This window comes from Rutidosis leptorrhynchoides, chromosome 10 (assembly GCF_046630445.1).
Source record: "Rutidosis leptorrhynchoides isolate AG116_Rl617_1_P2 chromosome 10, CSIRO_AGI_Rlap_v1, whole genome shotgun sequence".
Taxonomy (NCBI): domain Eukaryota; kingdom Viridiplantae; phylum Streptophyta; class Magnoliopsida; order Asterales; family Asteraceae; genus Rutidosis; species Rutidosis leptorrhynchoides.
Window position 1 is genome coordinate 141,335,903 of NC_092342.1, and position 24,458 is coordinate 141,360,360.

The 24,458-nt window shown below is 35.2% G+C and overlaps 1 protein-coding gene across 1 annotated transcript; it reads left to right on the forward strand.

Moving 5' to 3' along the window:
- Positions 1–1,026: 1,026 nt before the first annotated feature.
- Positions 1,027–24,120, forward strand: LOC139870657 (replication protein A 70 kDa DNA-binding subunit B-like). Its single transcript, XM_071858438.1, has 10 exons — positions 1,027–1,128; positions 1,298–1,583; positions 1,657–1,744; positions 1,879–2,018; positions 2,121–2,208; positions 2,337–2,454; positions 2,548–2,711; positions 2,820–2,940; positions 23,773–23,957; positions 24,063–24,120. Exons 1-10 carry the CDS (start codon positions 1,027–1,029, stop codon positions 24,118–24,120), a joined length of 1,350 nt encoding a protein of 449 aa, XP_071714539.1.
- Positions 24,121–24,458: the final 338 nt, after the last annotated feature.

The following is a 24,458-nucleotide window of genomic DNA, read 5'->3' on the forward strand; positions in this document are numbered from 1 at the left end:
TATTAAATTCAATGTTAAATTTAACACTGAGATTTAATACTGAACGATTCCTAGTGCTCTAACTTGTACTTTATCAATAGTTTCTATACACTCATTATTTCATGCCACTATTTAATAAATCATATTTTTAGATTCTTGCTATATACAATTAGTCACAAATTTTATTTTAAATTAGATATAAAAAGTAATCAAATAATATTTCTATTACATATTGAGCCTTGGTAATATAATTCTGATTGTACAATAATCTCATTTATCATATAAGTATGCATATTCCAGGCACCTCATAAAATGTTGCCTCTTATGTATAAAAAATCAGTACGTGCAGTCTTTAGACTTGTTCATGCTCTAACACATAATTTGCATTTCTTGATAAATAAGTATCTTCTATCTATATATATATCTATAGTAATTGAGTCCTAGGTCATTAAGTATCTACGGTAAGTACAGTAAAAACTCCTTCCCTAGGGTAACTCAGTTTCAATCATTTACCCTTATTTATTTAATGTAAACACAATGAATATAAATTATTGTTACTTTTATGACTAATCCTTATTTATTTAATATAAATATATTTACTTTAAATTACCCACCTCCCTTAACCCATCCCTCCATCTTCTCCATTTTACCATTTAATTTAAAGTACCCGTATTTTTAGCCATCCCTCCATCTTCTCCAATTTTAGGTTGCACTGTAGATAGCCTCCCAAAATAGGTATCGCCAACCCACCCATCCTACTGCCATATGCCCGGAACAACCAGCATCGATGGTTGCCGGATCGTTGCCTTCCCACCGGAAAACGTCGCTGGCATATTTATAGTTGCCATCAGTTACAAACACCCAACACCAATTATATTAATTGCATCCATTTAGATACTGTAACTCCCACCCTTTTCCTATCCCTTTATACCTTATTCACCTTTGTCTCTTCCTATAAATTGCTCCGTAGCCAGTAAACATGAATCACACAAACACTTCCTGCCTTGAAATTGAAATTGAAATTGAAATTCGTTGTTCTAAATTGAAATGGCTCAATCGATTGAAACCTCCCCAACACTGGTTGAACAAAGGGCACGTATCCATCTTGACGAACTGGAGGAAGGCAAGGATGATGAAGTCATGATAATGGTTTGTCATCGTTGGGACACATATACTGCTTACGGCAAATATCTGAGTACCGACTTCATCGTTTAGGATAAGAAGGTATAAAATTGGAGTTTATTACTTATTTTAAACCATTATATAATTACATAATACTATGTATTGATTATTATCTGATGCCGCCCATTTTCTGCAGGGGAATGTTATTCAATGCACTGCTAAGAATAACATTGCTCACTGTTTCATACCAAGGCTAATAGAAGGATCTGTGTATTTGATTGGTAACTTCCAAGTTATACGAAACAAAGAGGAGTACCGTGTTTTGAAAGACAACCCACTTATGATTGAATTGCAAGGTCCCACCTATTTGAGAAGACAAGTAGGTAATGATAACCTTGGTTTCATTCGTCATCCGTACAGCTGTATTGATTTCGAAGATCTCGAGGTCACTGGTGGCAAATATTTAGTCGATAACGTCTCATGTAAAGTTTTCCCTTATTTGTTACCATTATAAATTTCGCACATGATATAATATCCCTATTGAATGCATTGCAGACGTGATTGGCTATGCTCTCAATGTTGGTAAGCCAAAGGACCAAAAAAGTGGTGCCACGACCCTGGATTTCGAGCTTGCAAACGAAAGGTTCGCCTGGCATTGCTTCAACTCATGTTTATTACAAGCCTTTCTAATACTATCATTTCATACTCTATTGTTTACCTGCACGTTTAATTGTTCATTTTTCAACACTCCTCATACAATCAATTTTTAACCATCAGGGGCAAGAAGCTGCCAGTAACCCTCTGGGGCAATTTAGGCCATTTTTTCGTCCAAAAGATATCTGAGCACAATGGCCTACACACCAGTGCCTTATATTGTGTTATTTTGTCTTTAGTGACTGTGAAAACCAATCGCTCTGGTATGCTATCCCTCGACTCCCATTATTCAGCCGACACATTATGTTTATAGTGAACGACCTTATGTTTATAGTGAACATGTTTTAGCCCAACAATCATTTCAGGCAACCTCTCGATTTCCAGCTCTTCATCCACTTTGATCATGGATGACCCCGAGATTCCAGCGTTGCAAGCATTCAAGTCCAAAGTCAGGTATGCCGCATGTTTATAAACACACACACCAGCACCCAGAAATACATAAACATACATATATAATGATAGGTATAGATATGATGTATATTGATGTGATACTCAAATGTGAATCACTTCTATTTATTTAGTGGCAAGGCCCTTGCGGAGGTGCTCGAGGACTGCTTAGCCGAAGGTCAACTTGGCTCGCCCAAAGAAGGCACACTAGCCGAGTTGCTTGACCTGGCCCGCCAACGAAAGTATTCTGCAGTATGTGTAGATTGGCTCCTGTATTCAGTCTTTTTTTCAAAGACCCACGTTAACATTCTTTCCCTAACCTTCATCCACTTCCTGTATTATCAGGCTGATACATTCAAATGCACACTTCATATTGCCAATGTTCGTACCAAAAGTAGCTGGTATTATTTTAGCTGCGGCATTTGCAGCTATAGGAAGGGAATATCGCGTCAGGGTAACCAGTTTTGGTGTGTTTCTTATGAAAAAGAGTTTCCTTATCCGACAACCAGGTAGTAAAATACAAATATATTGGATTACCACTTTTGTATGTAAACACCATTTCCCTCTGTTTTTAAATAATGGCTACCTCGACTTCTAAAATAATTCGAACAACCCAGGTTCAGGCTGCAGTTTGATGTAACCGATGACTCTGCTGCAACTGTCACTGTTCTTTTCGATGAAACTGTAGAACAAATAGTTAATGGCACAGCCCAATCTCTTCTGACTGACATGGATAAGGTTTGGTTGCAATATTAAATTCCCTCCCTTTATACAATACTCAAATATTTACATTCTTATTATCATTTGGAAATAGGGTTCCTGCACTTCAGTTCTGCCCAATGCATTGGTGAACCTAATCAATACCACCCATGAAATGTCCCGTTCTTATTGATTAAAAACGTTCCATATTAATTGATTTCGTTGCGAGGTTTTAACCTCTATATGAGACGTTTTTCAAAGACTGCATTCATTTTTAAAACAAACCATAACCTTTATTTCATAAATAAAGGTTTAAAAAGCTTTACGTAGATTATCAAATAATGATAATCTAAAATATCCTGTTTACACACGACTATTACATAATGGTTTACAATACAAATATGTTACATCGAAATCAGTTTCTTGAATGCAGTTTTTACACAATATCATACAAACATGGACTCCAAATCTTGTCCTTATTTTAGTATGCAACGGCGGAAGCTCTTAGTATTCACCTGAGAATAAACATGCTTTAAACGTCAACAAAAATGTTGGTGAGTTCTAGGTTTAACCTATATATATCAAATCGTAACAATAGACCACAAGATTTCATATTTCAATACACATCCCATACATAGAGATAAAAATCATTCATATGGTGAACACCTGGTAACCGACATTAACAAGATGCATATATATAAGAATATCCCCATCATTCCGGGACACCCTTCGGATATGATATAAATTTCGAAGTACTAAAGCATCCAGTACTTTGGATGGGGTTTGTTAGGCCCAATAGATCTATCTTTAGGATTCGCGTCAATTAGGGTGTCTGTTTCCTAATTCTTAGATTACCAGACTTAATAAAAAGGGGCATATTCGATTTCGATAATTCAACCATAGAATGTAGTTTCACGTACTTGTGTCTATTTTGTAAATCATTTATAAAACCTGCATGTATTCTCATCCCAAAAATATTAGATTTTAAAAGTGGGACTATAACTCACTTTCACAGATTTTTACTTCGTCAGGAAGTAAGACTTGGCCACTGGTTGATTCACGAACCTATAACAATATATACATATATATCAAAGTATGTTTAAAATATATTTACAACACTTTTAATATATTTTGATGTTTTAAGTTTATTAAGTCAGCTGTCCTCGTTAGTAACCTACAACTAGTTGTTCACAGTTAGATGTACAGAAATAAATCGATAAATATTATCTTGAATCAATCCACGACCCAGTGTATACGTATCTCAGTATTGATCACAACTCAAACTATATATATTTTGGAATCAACCTCAACCCTGTATAGCTAACTCCAACATTCACATATAGAGTGTCTATGGTTGTTCCGAAATATATATAGATGTGTCGACATGATAGGTCGAAACATTGTATACGTGTCTATGGTATCTCAAGATTACATAATATACAATACAAGTTGATTAAGTTATGGTTGGAATAGATTTGTTACCAATTTTCACGTAGCTAAAATGAGAAAAATTATCCAATCTTGTTTTACCCATAACTTCTTCATTTTAAATCCGTTTTGAGTGAATCAAATTGCTATGGTTTCATATTGAACTCTATTTTATGAATCTTAACAGAAAAGTATAGGTTTATAGTCGGAAAAATAAGTTACAAGTTGTTTTTGTAAAGGTAGTCATTTCAGTCGAAAGAACGACGTCTAGATGACCATTTTAGAAAACATACTTCCACTTTGAGTTTAACCATAATTTTTGGATATAGTTTCATGTTCATAATAAAAATTATTTTCTCAGAATAAAAACTTTTAAATCAAAGTTTATCATAGTTTTTAATTAACTAACCCAAAACAGCCCGCGGTGTTACTACGACGGCGTAAATCCGGTTTTACAGTGTTTTTCGTGTTTCCAGGTTTTAAATCATTAAGTTAGCATATCATATAGATATAGAACATGTGTGTAGTTAATTTTAAAAGTAAAGTTAGAAGGATTAACTTTTGTTTGCGAACAAGTTTAGAATTAACTAAACTATGTTATAGTGATTACAAGTTTAAACCTTCGAATAAGATAGCTTTATATATATGAATCGAATGATGTTATGAACATCATTACTACCTTAAGTTCCTTGGATAAACCTACTGGAAAATAGAAAAATGGATCTAGCTTCAACGGATTCTTGGATGGCTCGAAGTTCTTGAAGCAGAATCATGACACGAAAACAAGTTCAAGTAAGATCATCACTTGAAATAAGATTGTTATAGTTATAGAAATTGAACCAAAGTTTGAATATGATTATTACCTTGTATTAGAATGATAACCTACTGTAAGAAACAAAGATTTCTTGAGGTTGGATGATCACCTTACAAGATTGGAAGTGAGCTAGCAAACTTGAAAGTATTCTTGATTTAATGTAACTAGAACTTGTAGAATATATAAAGAACACTTAGAACTTGAAGATAGAACTTGAGAGAGATTAATTAGATGAAGAAAATTGAAGAATGAAAGTGTTTGTAGGTGTTTTTGGTCGTTGATGTATGGATTAGATATAAAGGATATGTAATTTTGTTTTCATGTAAATAAGTCATGAATGATTACTCATATTTTTGTAATTTTATGAGATATTTCATGCTAGTTGCCAAATGATGGTTCCCACATGTGTTAGGTGACTCACATGGGCTGTTAAGAGCTGATCATTGGAGGGTATATACCAATAGTACATACATCTAAAAGTTGTGTATTGTACGAGTACGAATACGGGTGCATACGAGTAGAATTGTTGATGAAACTGAACGAGGATGTAATTGTAAGCATTTTTGTTAAGTAGAAGTATTTTGATAAGTGTATTGAAGTCTTTCAAAAGTGTATAAATACATATTAAAATACTACATGTATATACATTTTAACTGAGTCGTTAAGTCATCGTTAGTCGTTACATGTAAGTGTTGTTTTGAAACCTTTAGGTTAACGATCTTGTTAAATGTTGTTAACCCACTGTTTATAATATCAAATGAGATTTTAAATTATTATATTATCATGATATTATCATGTATGAATATCTCTTAATATGATATATATACATTAAATGTCTTTACAACGATAATCGTTACATATATGTCTCGTTTAAAAATCATTAAGTTAGTAGTCTTGTTTTTACATATGTAGTTCATTGTTAATATACTTAATGATATGTTTACTTATCATAGTATCATGTTAACTATATATATATCCATATATATGTCATCATATAGTTTTTACAAGTTTTAACGTTCGTGAATCACCGGTCAACTTGGGTGGCCAATTGTCTATATGAAACATATTTCAATTAATCAAGTCTTAACAAGTTTGATTGCTTAACATGTTGGAAACATTTAATCATGTAAATATCAATCTCAATTAATATATATAAACATGGAAAAGTTCGGGTCACTACAGTACCTACCCGTTAAATAAATTTCGTCCCAAAATTTTAAGCTGTTGAAGGTGTTGACGAATCTTCTGGAAATAGATGCGGGTATTTCTTCTTCATCTGATCTTCATGCTCCCAGGTGAACTTGGGTCCTCTACGAGCATTCCATCGAACCTTAACAATTGGTATCTTGTTTTGCTTAAGTCTTTTAACCTCACGATCCATTATTTTGACGGAATAGTGAGATCTTCTTTAGCAAAACATTTCTTCAAATTCGAGACGTGGAAAGTGTTATGTACAGCCACGAGTTGTTGAGGTAACTCAAGTTGGTAAGTGTAGTGACCCGAACTTTTCCATGTTTATATATATTAATTGAGATTGATATTTACATGATTAAATGTTTCCAACATGTTAAGCAATCAAACTTGTTAAGACTTGATTAATTGAAATATGTTTCATATAGACAATTGACCACCCAAGTTGACCGGTGATTCACGAACGTTAAAACTTGTAAAAACTATACAATGACATATATATGGTTATATATATAGTTAACATGTTTTTATTATAAGTATGTATCTCATTAGGTATTTTAACAATGAGTTATATACATAAAAATGAGACTATTAATTTAAGAAACTTGAAAACGATATATATAACGATTATCGTTATAACAACGTCTTACTAGGTACATATGAATCATATTAAGATATTGATACACTTGGTTAATTATGTTAAATGATAAGTAAATATATTATTAAGTGTATTAACAATGAAATACATATGTAAAAATAAGACTACTAACTTAATGATTTCGAAACGAGACATATATGTAACGATTATCGTTGTAACGACATTTAACTGTATATAAATCATACTAAGATATATTATATATCATAATATCATGATAATATAATAATTTAACATCTCATTTTTTATAATAAACAATGGGTTAACAACATTCAACAAGATCGTTAACCTAAAGGTTTCAAAACAACATTTACATGTAACGACTAACGATGACTTAACGACTCAGTTAAAATGTATATACTTGTAGTGTTTTAATATGTATTCATACACTTTTGAAAGACTTCAAGACACTTATCAAAATACTTCTACTTAACAAAAATGCTTACAATTACATCCTTGTTCAGTTTCATCAACAATTCTACTTGTATGCACCCGTATTCGTACTCGTACAATACACAGCTTTTAGATGTATGTACTATTGGTATATACACTCCAATTATCAGCTCTTAGCAGCCCATGTGAGTCACCTAACACATGTGGGAACTATCATTTGGCAACTAGCATGAAATATCTCATAAAATTACAAAAATATGAGTAATCATTCATGACTTATTTACATGAAAACAAAATTACATATCCTTTATATCTAATCCATACACCAACGACCAAAAACACCTACAAACACTTTCATTCTTCAATATTCTTCATCTAATTGATCTCTCTCAAGTTCTATCTTCAAGTTCTAAGTGTTCTTCATATATTTTACAAGTTCTAGTTACATAAAATCAAGAATACTTTCAAGTTTGCTAGCTCACTTCCAATCTTGTAAGGTGATCATCCAACCTCAAGAAATCTTTGTTTCTTACAGTAGGTTATCATTCTAATACAAGGTAATAATCATATTAAAACTTTGGTTCAATTTCTATAACTATAACAATCTTATTTCAAGTGATGATCTTACTTGAACTTGTTTTCGTGTCATGATTCTGCTTCAAGAACTTCGAGCCATCCAATGATCCGTTGAAGCTAGATCCATTTTTCTCTTTTCCAGTAGGTTTATACAAGGAACTTAAGGTAGTAATGATGTTCATAACATCATTCGATTCATACATATAAAGCTATCTTATTCGAAGGTTTAAACTTGTAATCACTAGAACATAGTTTAGTTAATTCTAAACTTGTTCGCAAACAAAAGTTAATCCTTCTAAATTGACTTTTAAAATCAACTAAACACATGTTCTATATCTATATGATATGCTAACTTAATGATTTAAAACCTGGAAACACGAAAAACACCGTAAAACCGGATTTACGCCGTCGTAGTAACACCGCGGGCTGTTTTGGGTTAGTTAATTAAAAACTATGATAAACTTTGATTTAAAAGTTGTTATTCTGATAAGATGATTTTTATTATAAACATGAAACTATATCCAAAAATTATGGTTAAACTCAAAGTGGAAGTATGTTTTCTAAAATGGTCATCTAGACGTCGTTCTTTCGACTGAAATGACTACCTTTACAAAAACGACTTGTAACTTATTTTTCCGACTATAAACCTATACTTTTCTGTTTAGATTCATAAAATAGAGTTCAATATGAAACCATAGCAATTTGATTCACTCAAAACGGATTTAAAATGAAGAAGTTATGGGTAAAACAAGATTGGATAATTTTTCTCATTTTAGCTACGTGAAAATTGGTAACAAATCTATTCCAACCATAACTTAATCAACTTGTATTGTATATTATGTAATCTTGAGATACCATAGACATATATACAATGTTTCGACCTATCATGTCGACACATCTATATATATTTCGGAACAACCATAGACACTCTATATGTGAATGTTGGAGTTAGCTATACAGGGTTGAGGTTGATTCCAAAATATATATAGTTTGAGTTGTGATCAATACTGAGATACGTATACACTGGGTCGTGGATTGATTCAAGATAATATTTATCGATTTATTTCTGTACATCTAACTGTGGACAACTAGTTGTAGGTTACTAACGAGGACAGCTGACTTAATAAACTTAAAACATCAAAATATAATAAAAGTGTTGTAAATATATTTTAAACATACTTTGATATATATGTATATATTGTTATAGGTTCGTGAATCAACCAGTGGCCAAGTCTTACTTCCCGACGAAGTAAAAATCTGTGAAAGTGAGTTATAGTCCCACTTTTAAAATCTAATATTTTTTGGGATGAGAATACATGCAGGTTTTATAAATGATTTACAAAATAGACACAAGTACGTGAAACTACATTCTATGGTTGAATTATCGAAATCGAATATGCCCCTTTTTTATTAAGTCTGGTAATCTAAGAATTAGGGAACAGACACCCTAATTGACGCGAATCCTAAAGATAGATCTATTGGGCCTAACAAACCCCATCCAAAGTACCGGATGCTTTAGTACTTCGAAATTTATATCATATCCGAAGGGTGTCCCGGAATGATGGGGATATTCTTATATATATATATGCATCTTGTTAATGTCGGTTACCAGGTGTTCACCATATGAATGATTTTTATCTCTATGTATGGGATGTGTATTGAAATATGAAATCTTGTGGTCTATTGTTACGATTTGATATATATAGGTTAAACCTATAACTCACCAACATTTTTGTTGACGTTTAAAGCATGTTTATTCTCAGGTGAATACTAAGAGCTTCCGCTGTTGCATACTAAAATAAGGACAAGATTTGGAGTCCATGTTTGTATGATATTGTGTAAAAACTGCATTCAAGAAACTGATTTCGATGTAACATATTTGTATTGTAAACCATTATGTAATGGTCGTGTGTAAACAGGATATTTTAGATTATCATTATTTGATAATCTACGTAAAGCTTTTTAAACCTTTATTTATGAAATAAAGGTTATGGTTTGTTTTAAAAATGAATGCAGTCTTTGAAAAACGTCTCATATAGAGGTCAAAACCTCGCAACGAAATCAATTAATATGGAACGTTTTTAATCAATAAGAACGGGACATTTCAGTTGGTATCCGAGCGTTGGTCTTAGAGAACCAGAATTTTGCATTAGTGTGTCTTATCGAGTTTGTTAGGATGCATTAGTGAGTCTGGACTTCGACCGTGCTTACTTGAAAAATGATTGCTTAACAAATTTTGTTGGAAACTATATATTTTTAACATGTGAATATTTTGTGATATATTAATCTATTAACGCGTTTGATATTATGTGATAGATGTCTACCTCTAGAATAAGTCCCATTGACTCACCTAATAATAATGAAGAGTCAAATGTAAATTGGAATGATTCGTGGACTGATTCACAAGTTCCCGAAGAGGAACCGGAAGAAGAGTCGGAACCGGAAGAAGAATCAGAACCGGAAGAGGGGGAACCGGATGAAGAAATAGAATCGGTGGGGGAAATAATAAAACGGTTAAGTAAAAGAAAATCCTCAACCAACCGACCAAGGTTAATTATGGTCAATGGTGTTTCCGCCAAGGAAGCAAAATATTGGGAGGATTACCAATTCTCCGATGAATCGGATTCCGACGAGAATTCCGATGATGTTATAGAAATTACCCCAACTGAATTTAAAAAGGCAAAAGAAAATAATAAGGGAAAGGGCATAAAAATAGAGAAATCTAATTCCAACCCCGATGAACTTTATATGTATCGTCAACCCCCGAAGTCCTTAAGTTGTAACAATGACCCGGGAACCTCTAAACCACCAGGTTTTTCTAAACCAATGTGGAAAATTACGGCTCGTATTAGGGGAACATCATATATCCCTAGAAACCTGGCAAAACGAACCAAAACCGAAGAAGAAGAAACGAGCGAGTCGGAATAAGATAGTTGTATTCGTGTGGTGTAATATATGTAATATAGTGTGCTTAGGCTTTATGATATATGTAAAAATTGCTTGTATTAATAAGTATTTTTTTTTATGAATCTAACTCTTGTCTATTTTACAGTTTAAAAACACAAAATGGATAGACAACCCAATATTTTAAGAGACCTACCCGGAGACATGATTGATGAAATCTTGTCTAGAGTCGGTCAGAATTCCTCGGCACAACTATTTAAGGCGAGATCAGTTTGTAAGACATTCGAAGAACGTTCCAAGAATGTCTTGGTTTATAAGAGACTATCGTTTGAAAGATGGGGGATATCACATTGGGAAACCCATAAGTTACGATGTGTTTACTTTGACGCATATATTGCGGGGAACCCAAATGCTATTTTACGCAACGGGTTAAGAAATTATTTTGACTCAATATATCCGAATATTGGACTTCGTGATTTAGAAAAAGCGGCTAACATGCAACATAAAGAAGCATGTTATGCTTACGGATTAGTAATGTTCGCTTCTTACCAAAGTGAGAACAAGAACATCGGGCTACAACTATTAAACAAAATGTTTCCACAAGTGACGGAGTCGGTAATTGGGGTAAGAAATGAGGTTTTTAGATTGTTACGGGACTGTTAGACATTACGTAACCCTCGTCCCTTTGACGACGTTACAACACGCTGTCTTATCAACGGCCATAACGGTTATGTTCCACAAGACCAAGGATTGGAAGTAATCCTAGTAAAACCAGAATGCATGACTTGTTTCTGGACGTATGAATTACGTGTCTTTATTGCCTTTGCTGAACGACTTGTGTACTAGCTAGAATTATCTTCACAACTATCTTGTATCAAAGTTATTATGTGCTATATTTCATGCTTTATGTAAAATAAGCGGTATTGTAAGTTTGTAAAATATTGTATAAAAGTTTGAACGCGAAATATTATTATAATCAATTTTTCATATAGAATTGTAGTAGTTGAATTGTATATTAGCTACTAAGTATGAACTTAACGGGTAGGTACTACCCGAATTTAAACTTATAAAACGCTAATATGAAGAAAAAGCTTTTATAAATGAGTTCATATTATGCTACGAAATACTATTAACTACTCTTAATATTCTGTATGATTAACTTGTTCCATTTGACTATTTTGAAGGAAATGGCACCGACTACTCGACACACCGTGAATATGAATGAAGAGGAATTCCGTACTTTTCTAGCTTCAAACATAGCCGCAGTACAGGCTGCGCTACATACCAACAATAACCTTGGATCTAGCAGTACAGGAAATCGTGTAGGATGCACCTACAAAGAATTCACTGCCTGCAAACCTTTGGAATTTGATGGAACCGAAGGACCGATCGGATTGAAACGGTGGTCCGAGAAGGTCGAATCGGTGTTTGCCATAAGTAAGTGTACTGAAGAGGACAAAGTGAAGTACGCTACGTATACCTTCACAGGTTCTGCGTTAACATGGTGGAATACCTATCTAGAGCAAGTGGGACAAGACGATGCGTACGCACTACCGTGGTCAGCATTTAAGCACTTGATGAACGAGAAGTGCCGTCCCAGAACCGAGGTCAATAAGCTCAAGACAGAACTTAGAGGGTTACGAACCCAAGGATTTGATATTACCACGTACGAAAGACGATTCACAGAATTGTGCCTATTGTGTCCGGGAGCATTCGAAGATGAGGAAGAGAAGATCGACGCGTTTGTGAAAGGATTACCGGAAAGAATCCAAGAAGATATAAGTTCACACGAGCCCGCCTCCATACAACAGGCATGTAGAATGGCTCACAAACTAGTGAACCAGATTGAAGAAAGAATTAAAGAACAGACTGCTGAAGAGGCCAATGTGAAGCAAGTCAAAAGAAAGTGGGAGGAAAATGGTGATAAGAATCACCAATACAACAACAACAGCAATTACAACAATAATCGCAACAATTATCCCAACAATCGCAACATCAATCGCAACTACAATAAACGGCCCAACAACAACAACAACAACAACAACAACAACAACAGCAACTACAACAATCATCCCAACAACAATAATAACCGCAACAACAACAACAATCAGAAGCAGCTATGCCAAAGGTGTGAAAAGAATCACTCGGGGTTCTGCACCAAATTTTGCAACAAGTGTAAAATAAATGGTCATAGCGCGGCGAAGTGTGAGGTCTACGGACCAGGGGTTAATAGAACGAAAGGAACAAATGGTGTCGGAACGAGTAATGGCGGAGCAAGTAGTGTCGGAGCAAGTTATGCCAATGTAGTTTGTTATAAATGTGGAAAACCGGGCCACATTATTAGAAATTGCCCGAACCAGGAGAACACGAATGGACAAGGTCGCGGAAGAGTTTTCAATATTAATGCGGCAGAGGCACAAGAAGACCCGGAGCTTGTTACGGGTACGTTTCTTATTGACAATAAATCTGCTTACGTTTTATTTGATTCGGGTGCGGATAGAAGCTATATGAGTAGAGATTTTTGTGCTAAGTTAAGTTGTCCATTGACGCCTTTGGATAGTAAATTTTTACTCGAATTAGCAAATGGTAAATTAATTTCAGCAGATAATATATGTCGGAATCGAGAAATTAAACTGGTTAGCGAAACATTTAAGATTGATTTGATACCAGTAGAGTTAGGGAGTTTTGATGTGATAATCGGTATGGACTGGTTGAAAGAAGTGAAAGCAGAGATCGTTTGTTACAAAAATGCAATTCGCATTATACGAGAAAAAGGAAAACCCTTAATGGTGTACGGAGAAAAGGGCAACACGAAGCTACATCTTATTAGTAATTTGAAGGCGCAAAAACTAATAAGAAAAGGTTGCTATGCTGTTCTAGCACACGTCGAGAAAGTACAAACTGAAGAAAAGAGTATCAATGATGTTCCCATTGCAAAAGAATTTCCCGATGTATTTCCGAAAGAATTACCAGGATTACCCCCACATCGATCCGTTGAATTTCAAATAGATCTTGTACCAGGAGCTGCACCAATAGCTCGTGCTCTTTACAGACTCGCACCCAGCGAGATGAAAGAACTACAAAGCCAATTACAAGAACTTTTAGAGCGTGGTTTCATTCGACCAAGCACAACACCGTGGGGAGCTCCTGTTTTGTTTGTCAAGAAGAAAGATGGTACATTCAGGTTGTGTATCGACTACCGAGAGTTGAACAAACTTACCATCAAGAACCGCTACCCACTACCGAGAATCGACGACTTATTTGATCAACTACAAGGCTCGTCTGTTTATTCAAAGATTGACTTACGTTCCGGGTATCATCAAATGCGGGTGAAAGAAGATGATATTCCAAAGACTGCTTTCAGAACACGTTACGGTCATTACGAGTTTATGGTCATGCCGTTTAGTTTAACTAATGCACCAGCTGTGTTCATGGACCTTATGAACCGATTGTGTGGACCATACCTTGACAAGTTTGTCATTGTTTTCATTGATGACATACTTATTTACTCAAAGAATGACCAAGAACACGGTGAACATTTGAGAAAGGTGTTAGAAGTATTGAGGAAGGAAGAATTGTACGCTAAGTTTTCAAAGTGTGCATTTTGGTTGGAAGAAGTTCAATTCCTCGGTCACATAGTGAACAAAGAAGGTATTAAGGTGGATCCGGCAAAGATAGAAACTGTTGAAAAGTGGGAAACCCCGAAAACTCCGAAACACATACGCCAGTTTTTAGGACTAGCTGGTTACTACAGAAGGTTCATCCAAGACTTTTCCAGAATAGCAAAACCCTTAACTGCATTAACGCATAAAGGGAAGAAATTTGAATAGAATGATGAACAAGAGAAAGCGTTTCAGTTATTGAAGAAAAAGCTAACTACGGCACCTATATTGTCATTGCCTGAAGGGAATGATGATTTTGTGATTTATTGTGATGCATCAAAGCAAGGTCTCGGTTGTGTATTAATGCAACGAACGAAGGTGATTGCTTATGCGTCTAGACAATTGAAGATTCACGAACAAAATTATACGACGCATGATTTGGAATTAGGCGCGGTTGTTTTTGCATTAAAGACTTGGAGGCACTACTTATATGGGGTCAAAAGTATTATATATACCGACCACAAAAGTCTTCAACACATATTTAATCAGAAACAACTGAATATGAGGCAGCGTAGGTGGATTGAATTATTGAATGATTACGACTTTGAGATTCGTTACCACCCGGGGAAGGCAAATGTGGTAGTCGATGCCTTGAGCAGGAAGGACAGAGAACCCATTCGAGTAAAATCTATGAATATAATGATTCATAATAACCTTACTACTCAAATAAAGGAGGCGCAACAAGGAGTTTTAAAAGAGGGAAATTTAAAGGATGAAATACCCAAAGGATCGGAGAAGCATCTTAATATTCGGGAAGACGGAACCCGGTATAGGGCTGAAAGGATTTGGGTACCAAAATTTGGAGATATGAGAGAAATGGTACTTAGAGAAGCTCATAAAACCAGATACTCAATACATCCTGGAACGGGGAAGATGTACAAGGATCTCAAGAAACATTTTTGGTGGCCAGGTATGAAAGCCGATGTTGCTAAATACGTAGGAGAATGTTTGACGTGTTCTAAGGTCAAAGCTGAGCATCAGAAACCATCAGGTCTACTTCAACAACCCGAAATCCCAGAATGGAAATGGGAAAACATTACCATGGATTTCATCACTAAATTGCCAAGGACTGCAAGTGGTTTTGATACTATTTGGGTAATAGTTGATCGTCTCACCAAATCAGCACACTTCCTACCAATAAGAGAAGATGACAAGATGGAGAAGTTAGCACGACTGTATTTGAAGGAAGTCGTCTCCAGACATGGAATACCAATCTCTATTATCTCTGATAGGGATGGTAGATTTATTTCAAGATTCTGGCAGACATTACAGCAAGCATTAGGAACTCGTCTAGACATGAGTACTGCCTATCATCCACAAACTGATGGGCAGAGCGAAAGGATGATACAAACGCTTGAAGACATGCTACGAGCATGTGTTATTGATTTTGGAAACAGTTGGGATCGACATCTACCGTTAGCAGAATTTTCCTACAACAACAGCTACCATTCAAGCATTGAGATGGCGCCGTTTGAAGCACTTTATGGTAGAAAGTGCAGGTCTTCGATTTGTTGGAGTGAAGTGGGGGATAGACAGATTACGGGTCCGGAGATTATACAAGAAACTACCGAGAAGATCATCCAAATTCAACAACGGTTGAAAACCGCCCAAAGTCGACAAAAGAGCTACGCTGACATTAAAAGAAAAGATATAGAATTTGAAATTGGAGAGATGGTCATGCTTAAAGTTGCACCTTGGAAAGGCGTTGTTCGATTTGGTAAACGAGAGAAATTAAATCCAAGGTATATTGGACCATTCAAGATTATTGATCGTGTTCTGAAAGCAGTCTTTGGAATATCATCTTCTTTCACCCGCATTTGATGATACCCGGAACGTAAGTCAATCTTTGAATAAATAGACGAGCCTTGTAGTTGATCAAATAAGTCGTCGATTCTCGGTAGTGGGTAGCGGTTCTTGATGGTAAGTTTGTTCAACTCTCGGTAGTCGATACACAACCTGAATGTACCATCTTTCTTCTTGACAAAAAAAATAGGAGCTCCCCACGGTGATTTGCTTGGTCGAATGAAACCACGCTCTAAAAGTTCTTGTAATTGGCTTTGCAGTTCTTTCATCTCGCTGGGTGCGAGTCTGTAAGGAGCACGAGCTATTGGTGCAGCTCCTGGTACAAGATATATTTGAAATTCAACGGATCGATGTGGGGGTAATCCCGGTAATTCTTTCGAAAATACATCCGGAAATTCTTTTGCAATGGGAACATCATTGATGCTCTTTTCTTCAGTTTGTACTTTCTCGACGTGTGCTAGAACAGCATAGCAACCTTTTCTTATTAGTTTTTGTGCCTTCAAATTACTAATAAGATGTAGCTTCGTGTTGCCCTTTTCTCCGTACACCATTAAGGGTTTTCCTTTTTCTCGTATAATGCGAATTGCATTTTTGTAACAAACGATCCCTGCTTTCACTTCTTTCAACCAGTCCATACCGATTATCACATCAAAACTCCCTAACTCTACTGGTATCAAATCAATCTTAAATGTTTCGCTAACCAGTTTAATTTCTCGATTCCGACATATATTATCTGCTGAAATTAATTTACCATTTGCTAATTCGAGTAAAAATTTACTATCCAAAGGCGTCAATAGACAACTTAATTTAGCACAAAAATCTCTACTCATATAGCTTCTATCCGCACCCGAATCAAATAAAACGTAAGCAGATTTATTGTCAATAAGAAACGTACCCGTAACAAGCTCCGGGTCTTCATGTGCCTCTGCCGCATTAATATTGAAAACTCTTCCGCGGCCTTGTCCATCCGTGTTCTCCTGGTTTGGGCAATTTCTAATAATGTGGCCCGGTTTTCCACATTTATAACAAACTACATTGGCATAACTTGCTCCGACACTACTTGCTCTGCCATTACTCGTTCCGACACCATTTGTTCCTTTCGTTCTATTAACCCCTGGTCCGTAGACCTCACACTTCGCCGCGCTATGACCATTTCTTTTACACTTGTTGCAAAATTTGGTGCAGAACCCCGAGTGATACTTTTCACACCTTTGGCATAGCTGCTTCTGATTGTTGTTGTTGTTACGGTTATTATTGATGTTGGGATGATTGTTGTAGTTGCTGTTGTTGTTGTTGTTGTTGGGCCATTTGTTGTAGTTGCGATTGATGTTGCGATTGTTGGGATAATTGTTGCGATTATTGTTGTAATTGTTGTTGTTGTTGTATTGGTGATTCTTATCACCGTTTTCCTCCCACTTTCTTTTGACTTGCTTCACATTAGCCTCTTCAGCAGTCTGTTCTTTAATTCTTTCTTCAATCTGGTTCACTAGTTTGTGAGCCATTCTACATGCATGTTGTATGGAGGTAGGCTCGTGTGAACTTATATCTTCTTGGATTCTTTCCGGTAATCCTTTCACAAACGCGTCGATCTTCTCTTCCTCATCTTCGAATGCTCCCGGACACAATAGGCACAATTCTGTGAATCGTCTTTCGTATGTGGTAATATCAAATCCTTGGGTTCGTAACCCTCTAAGTTCTGTCTTGAGCTTATTGACCTCGGTTCTGGGACGGTACTTCTCGTTCATCAGGTGCTTGAATGCTGACCACGGTAGTGCGTACGCATCATCTTGTCCCACTTGCTCTAGATAGGTATTCCACCATGTTAATGCAGAACCTGTGAAGGTATGCGTAGCGTACTTCACTTTGTCCTCTTCAGTACACTTACTTATGGCAAACACCGATTCGACCTTCTCGGTCCACCGTTTCAATCCGATCGGTCCTTCGGTTCCATCAAATTCCAAAGGTTTGCAGGCAGTGAATTCTTTGTAGGTGCATCCTACACGATTTCCTGTACTGCCAGATCCAAGGTTATTGTTGGTATGTAGCGCAGCCTGTACTGCGGCTATGTTTGAAGCTAGAAAAGTACGGAATTCCTCTTCATTCATATTCACGGTGTGTCGAGTAGTCGGTGCCATTTCCTTCAAAATAGTCAAATGGAACAAGTTAATCATACAGAATATTAAGAGTAGTTAATAGTATTTCGTAGCATAATATGAACTCATTTATAAAAGCTTTTTCTTCATATTAGCGTTTTATAAGTTTAAATTCGGGTAGTACCTACCCGTTAAGTTCATACTTAGTAGCTAATATACAATTCAGCTACTACAATTCTATATGAAAAACTGATTGTAATAATATTTCGCGTTCAAACTTTTATACAATATTTTACAAACTTACAATACCGCTTATTTTACATAAAGCATGAAATATAGCACACAATAACTTTGATACAAGATAGTTGTGAAGATAATTCTAGCTAGTACACAAGTCGTTCAGCAAAGGCAATAAAGACACGTAATTCATACGTCCAGAAACAAGTCATGCATTCTGGTTTTACTAGGACTACTTCCCATCCTTGGTCTTGTGGAACATAACCGTTATGGCCGTTGATAAGACAGCGTGTTGTAACGTCGTCAAAGGGACGAGGGTTACGTAATGTCCAACAGTCCCGTAACAATCTAAAAACCTCATTTCTTACCCCAATTACCGACTCCGTCACTTGTGGAAACGTTTTGTTTAATAGTTGTAGCCCGATGTTCTTGTTCTCACTTTGGTGAGAAGCGAACATTACTAATCCGTAAGCATAACATGCTTCTTTATGTTGCATGTTAGCCGCTTTTTCTAAATCACGAAGTCCAATATTCGGATATATTGAGTCAAAATAATTTCTTAACCCATTGCGTAAAATAGCATTTGGGTTCCCCGCAATATATGCGTCAAAGTAAACACATCGTAACTTATGGATTTTCCAATGTGATATCCCCCATCTTTCGAACGAAAGCCTTTTATAAACCAAGGCATTCTTGGAACGTTCTTCGAATATCTTACAAACTGATCTCGCCTTAAATAGTTGTGCCAAAGAATTCTGACCGACTCTAGACAAGATTTCATCAATCATGTCTCCGGGTAGGTCTCTTAAAATATTGGGTTGTCTATCCATTTTGTGTTTTTATACTGTAAAATAGACAAGAGTTAGATTCATAAAAAAAATACTTATTAATACAAGCAATTTTTACATATACCATAAAGCATAAGCACACTATATTACATATATTACACCACACGAATACAACTATCTTATTCCAACTCGCTTGTTTCTTCTTCTTTGGTTTTGGTTCGTTTTTCCAAGTTTCTAGGGATATATGATGTTCCCCTAATACGAGCCGTCGTTTTCCACATTGGTTTAGAAAAACCTGGTGGTTTAGAGGTTCCCGGGTCATTGTTACAACTTAAGGACTTCGGGGGTTGACGATACATATAAAGTTCATCGGGGTTGGAATTAGATTTCTCTATTTTTATGCCCTTTCCCATATTATTTTCTTTTGCCTTTTTAAATTCAGTTGGGGTAATCTCTATAACATCATCGGAATTCTCGTCGGAATCCGATTCATCGGAGAATTGGTAATCCTCCCAATATTTTGCTTCCTTGGCGGAAACACCATTGACCATAATTAACCTTGGTCGGTTGGTTGAGGATTCTCTTTTACTTAACCGTTTTATTATTTCCCCCACCGGTTCTATTTCTTCTTCCGGTTCCGATTCTTCTTCCGGTTCCGATTCTTCTTCCGGTTCCGACTCTTCTTCCGGTTCCTCTTCGGGAACTTGTGAATCAGTCCACGAATCATTCCAATTTACATTTGACTCTTCATTATTATTAGGTGAGTCAATGGGACTTGTTCTAGAGGTAGACATCTATCACATAATATCAAACACGTTAAGAGATTAATATATCACATAATATTCATATGTTAAAAATATATAGTTTCCAACAAAAATGTTAAGCAATCATTTTTAAAGAAAACACGGTCGAAGTCCAGACTCACTAATGCATCCTAACAAACTCGATAAGACACACTAATGTAAATTTTCTGGTTCTCTAAGACCAACGCTCGGATACCAACTGAAATGTCCCGTTCTTATTGATTAAAAACGTTCCATATTAATTGATTTCGTTGCGAGGTTTTGACCTCTATATGAGACGTTTTTCAAAGACTACATTCATTTTTAAAATAAACCATAACCTTTATTTCATAAATAAAGGTTTAAAAAGCTTTACGTAGATTATCAAATAATGATAATCTAAAATATCCTGTTTACACACGACCATTACATAATGGTTTACAATACAAATATGTTACATCGAAATCAGTTTCTTGAATGCAGTTTTTACACAATATCATACAAACATGGACTCCAAATCTTGTCCTTATTTTAGTATGCAACAGCGGAAGCTCTTAGTATTCACCTGAGAATAAACATGCTTTAAACGTCAACAAAAATGTTGGTGAGTTATAGGTTTAACCTATATATATCAAATCGTAACAATAGACCACAAGATTTCATATTTCAATACACATCCCATACATAGAGATAAAAATCATTCATATGGTGAACACCTGGTAACCGACATTAACAAGATGCATATATATAAGAATATCCCCATCATTCTGGGACACCCTTCGGATATGATATAAATTTCGAAGTACTAAAGCATCCGGTACTTTGGATGGGGTTTGTTAGGCCTAATAGATCTATCTTTAGGATTCGCGTCAATTAGGGTGTCTGTTCCCTAATTCTTAGATTACCAGACTTAATAAAAAGGGGCATATTCGATTTCGATAATTCAACCATGGAATGTAGTTTCACGTACTTGTGTCTATTTTGTAAATCATTTATAAAACCTGCATGTATTCTCATCCCAAAAATATTAGATTTTAAAAGTGGGACTATAACTCACTTTCACAGATTTTTACTTCGTCGGGAAGTAAGACTTGGCCACTGGTTGATTCACGAACCTATAACAATATATACATATATATCAAAGTATGTTTAAAATATATTTACAACACTTTTAATATATTTTGATGTTTTAAGTTTATTAAGTCAGCTGTCCTCGTTAGTAACCTACAACTAGTTGTCCACAGTTAGATGTACATAAATAAATCGATAAATATTATCTTGAATCAATCCACGACCCAGTGTATACGTATCTCAGTATTGATTACAACTCAAATTATATATATTTTGGAATCAACCTCAACCCTGTATAGCTAACTCCAACATTCACATATAGAGTGTCTATGGTTGTTCCGAAATATATATAGATGTGTCGACATGATAGGTCGAAACATTGTATACGTGTCTATGGTATCTCAAGATTACATAATATACAATACAAGTTGATTAAGTTATGGTTGGAATAGATTTGTTACCAATTTTCACGTAGCTAAAATGAGAAAAATTATCCAATCTTGTTTTACCCATAACTTCTTCATTTTAAATCCGTTTTGAGTGAATCAAATTGCTATGGTTTCATATTGAACTCTATTTTATGAATCTAAATAGAAAAGTATAGGTTTATAGTCGGAAAAATAAGTTACAAGTCGTTTTTGCAAAGGTAGTCATTTCAGTCGAAAGAACGACGTCTAGATGACCATTTTAGAAAACATACTTCCACTTTGAGTTTAACCATAATTTTTGGATATAGTTTCATGTTCATAATAAAAATCATTTTCTCAGAATAACAAATTTTAAATCAAAGTTTATCATAGTTTTTAATTAACTAACCCAAAACAGCCCGCGGTGTTACTACGACGGCGTAAATCCGGTTATACGGTGTTTTTCGTGTTTCCGGGTTTTAAATCATTAAGTTAGCATATCATATAGATATAGAACATGTGTGTAGTTAATTTTAAAAGTCAAGTTAGAAGGATTAACTTTTGTTTGCGAACAAGTTTAGAATTAACTAAACTATGTTCTAGTGATTACAAGTTTAAACCTTCGAATAAGATAGCTTTATATATATGAATCGAATGATGTTATGAACATCATTACTACCTTAAGTTCCTTGGATAAACCTACTGGAAAAGAGAAAAATGGATCTAGCTTCAACGGATTCTTGGATGGCTCGAAGTTCTTGAAGCAGAATCATGACACGAAAACAAGTTCAAGTAAGATCATCACTTGAAATAAGATTGTTATAGTTATAGAAATTGAACCAAAGTTTGAATATGATTATTACCTTGTATTAGAATGATAACCTACTGTAAGAAACAAAGATTTCTTGAGGTTGGATGATCACCTTACAAGATTGGAAGTGAGCTAGCAAACTTGAAAGTATTCTTGATTTAATGTAACTAGAACTTGTAGAATATATGAAGAACACTTAGAACTTGAAGATAGAACTTGAGAGAGATCAATTAGATGAAGAAAATTGAAGAATGAAAGTGTTTGTAGGTGTTTTTGGTCGTTGATGTATGGATTAGATATAAAGGATATGTAATTTTGTTTTCATGTAAATAAGTCATGAATGATTACTCATATTTTTGTAATTTTATGAGATATTTCATGCTAGTTGCCAAATGATGGTTCCCACATGTGTTAGGTGACTCACATGGGCTGTTAAGAGCTGATCATTGGAGTGTATATACTAATAGTACATACATCTAAAAGCTGTGTATTGTACGAGTACGAATACGGGTGCATACGAGTAGAATTGTTGATGAAACTGAACGAGGATGTAATTGTAAGCATTTTTGTTAAGTAGAAGTATTTTGATAAGTGTATTGAAGTCTTTCAAAAGTGTATAAATACATATTAAAACACTACATGTATATACATTTTAAATGAGTCGTTAAGTCATCGTTAGTCGTTACATGTAAGTGTTGTTTTGAAATCTTTAGGTTAACGATCTTGTTAAATGTTGTTAACCCAATGTTTATAATATCAAATGAGATTTTAAATTATTATATTATCATGATATTATCATGTATGAATATCTCTTAATATGATATATATACATTAAATGTCTTTACAACGATAATCGTTACATATATGTCTCGTTTAAAAATCATTAAGTTAGTAGTCTTGTTTTTACATATGTAGTTCATTGTTAATATACTTAATGATATGTTTACTTATCATAGTATCATGTTAACTATATATATATCCATATATATGTCATCATATAGTTTTTACAAGTTTTAACGTTCGTGAATCACCGGTCAACTTGGGTGGTCAATTGTCTATATGAAACATATTTCAATTAATCAAGTCTTAACAAGTTTGATTGCTTAACATGTTGGAAACATTTAATCATGTAAATATCAATCTCAATTAATATATATAAACATGGAAAAGTTCGGGTCACTACAACCCACACCTTCCTGCTAAAGCCAAGCTCTTACTATGAGCACGGCAGCTATGAGAGCTTCAACTACATAAAGGTTTTCACGGCTGGCCCCGACCACCCAGATTCCTCACCTGGAAACTCAGGTGATGCAGCAGCAGCCCCGGCAACCAGTTCCCTTGCTAAAACCGCTGAAGTGAAGAGCTCCACCCCGACAGGTCAGAAACGAAACCTTCATGTGGCTACTCCAGCCAAGGAATTAGAGCGCCCCCGCCGTCGCAAGTAAGCATTTTAGTCTCTATATGCATATGTATGTATATATATACATCTATATATTCATAGCCTCCTACCCATTCTTATATAGTTATGCGTTACTCTTGCCTATAGGTTTGTGGTTGAAAGCTCAGACTCGGAAGATGGAAAGACGACTGTTGAGGCCAAGTAGAAGACGATAGACAAGTTCCGGGTACCTGCATACATGAATAAATAATGCGAATTATGGAATACGCATTTAGCATGAATAAATAATACGACTTATAGAATACGTATTTTCTCTTTTTTAAACTGATGGGCACGTTCCCGTTTCTCTATGTTTCCTGTTTTGTTTTATAATAATACGATTGGTGGTTTTAAACCTTTTAATGTGATGCCAATGTTTGGAAAACAGTAAAATTGTCTACAAACAAATTTATTGGTCTGTTATGAATTCCACTTTTCGTGCCTCTCAGTTGTGTTGATGGTGCCATATTGTTTGCTAGCCATTTTCGACCCGCCCAAGTTACC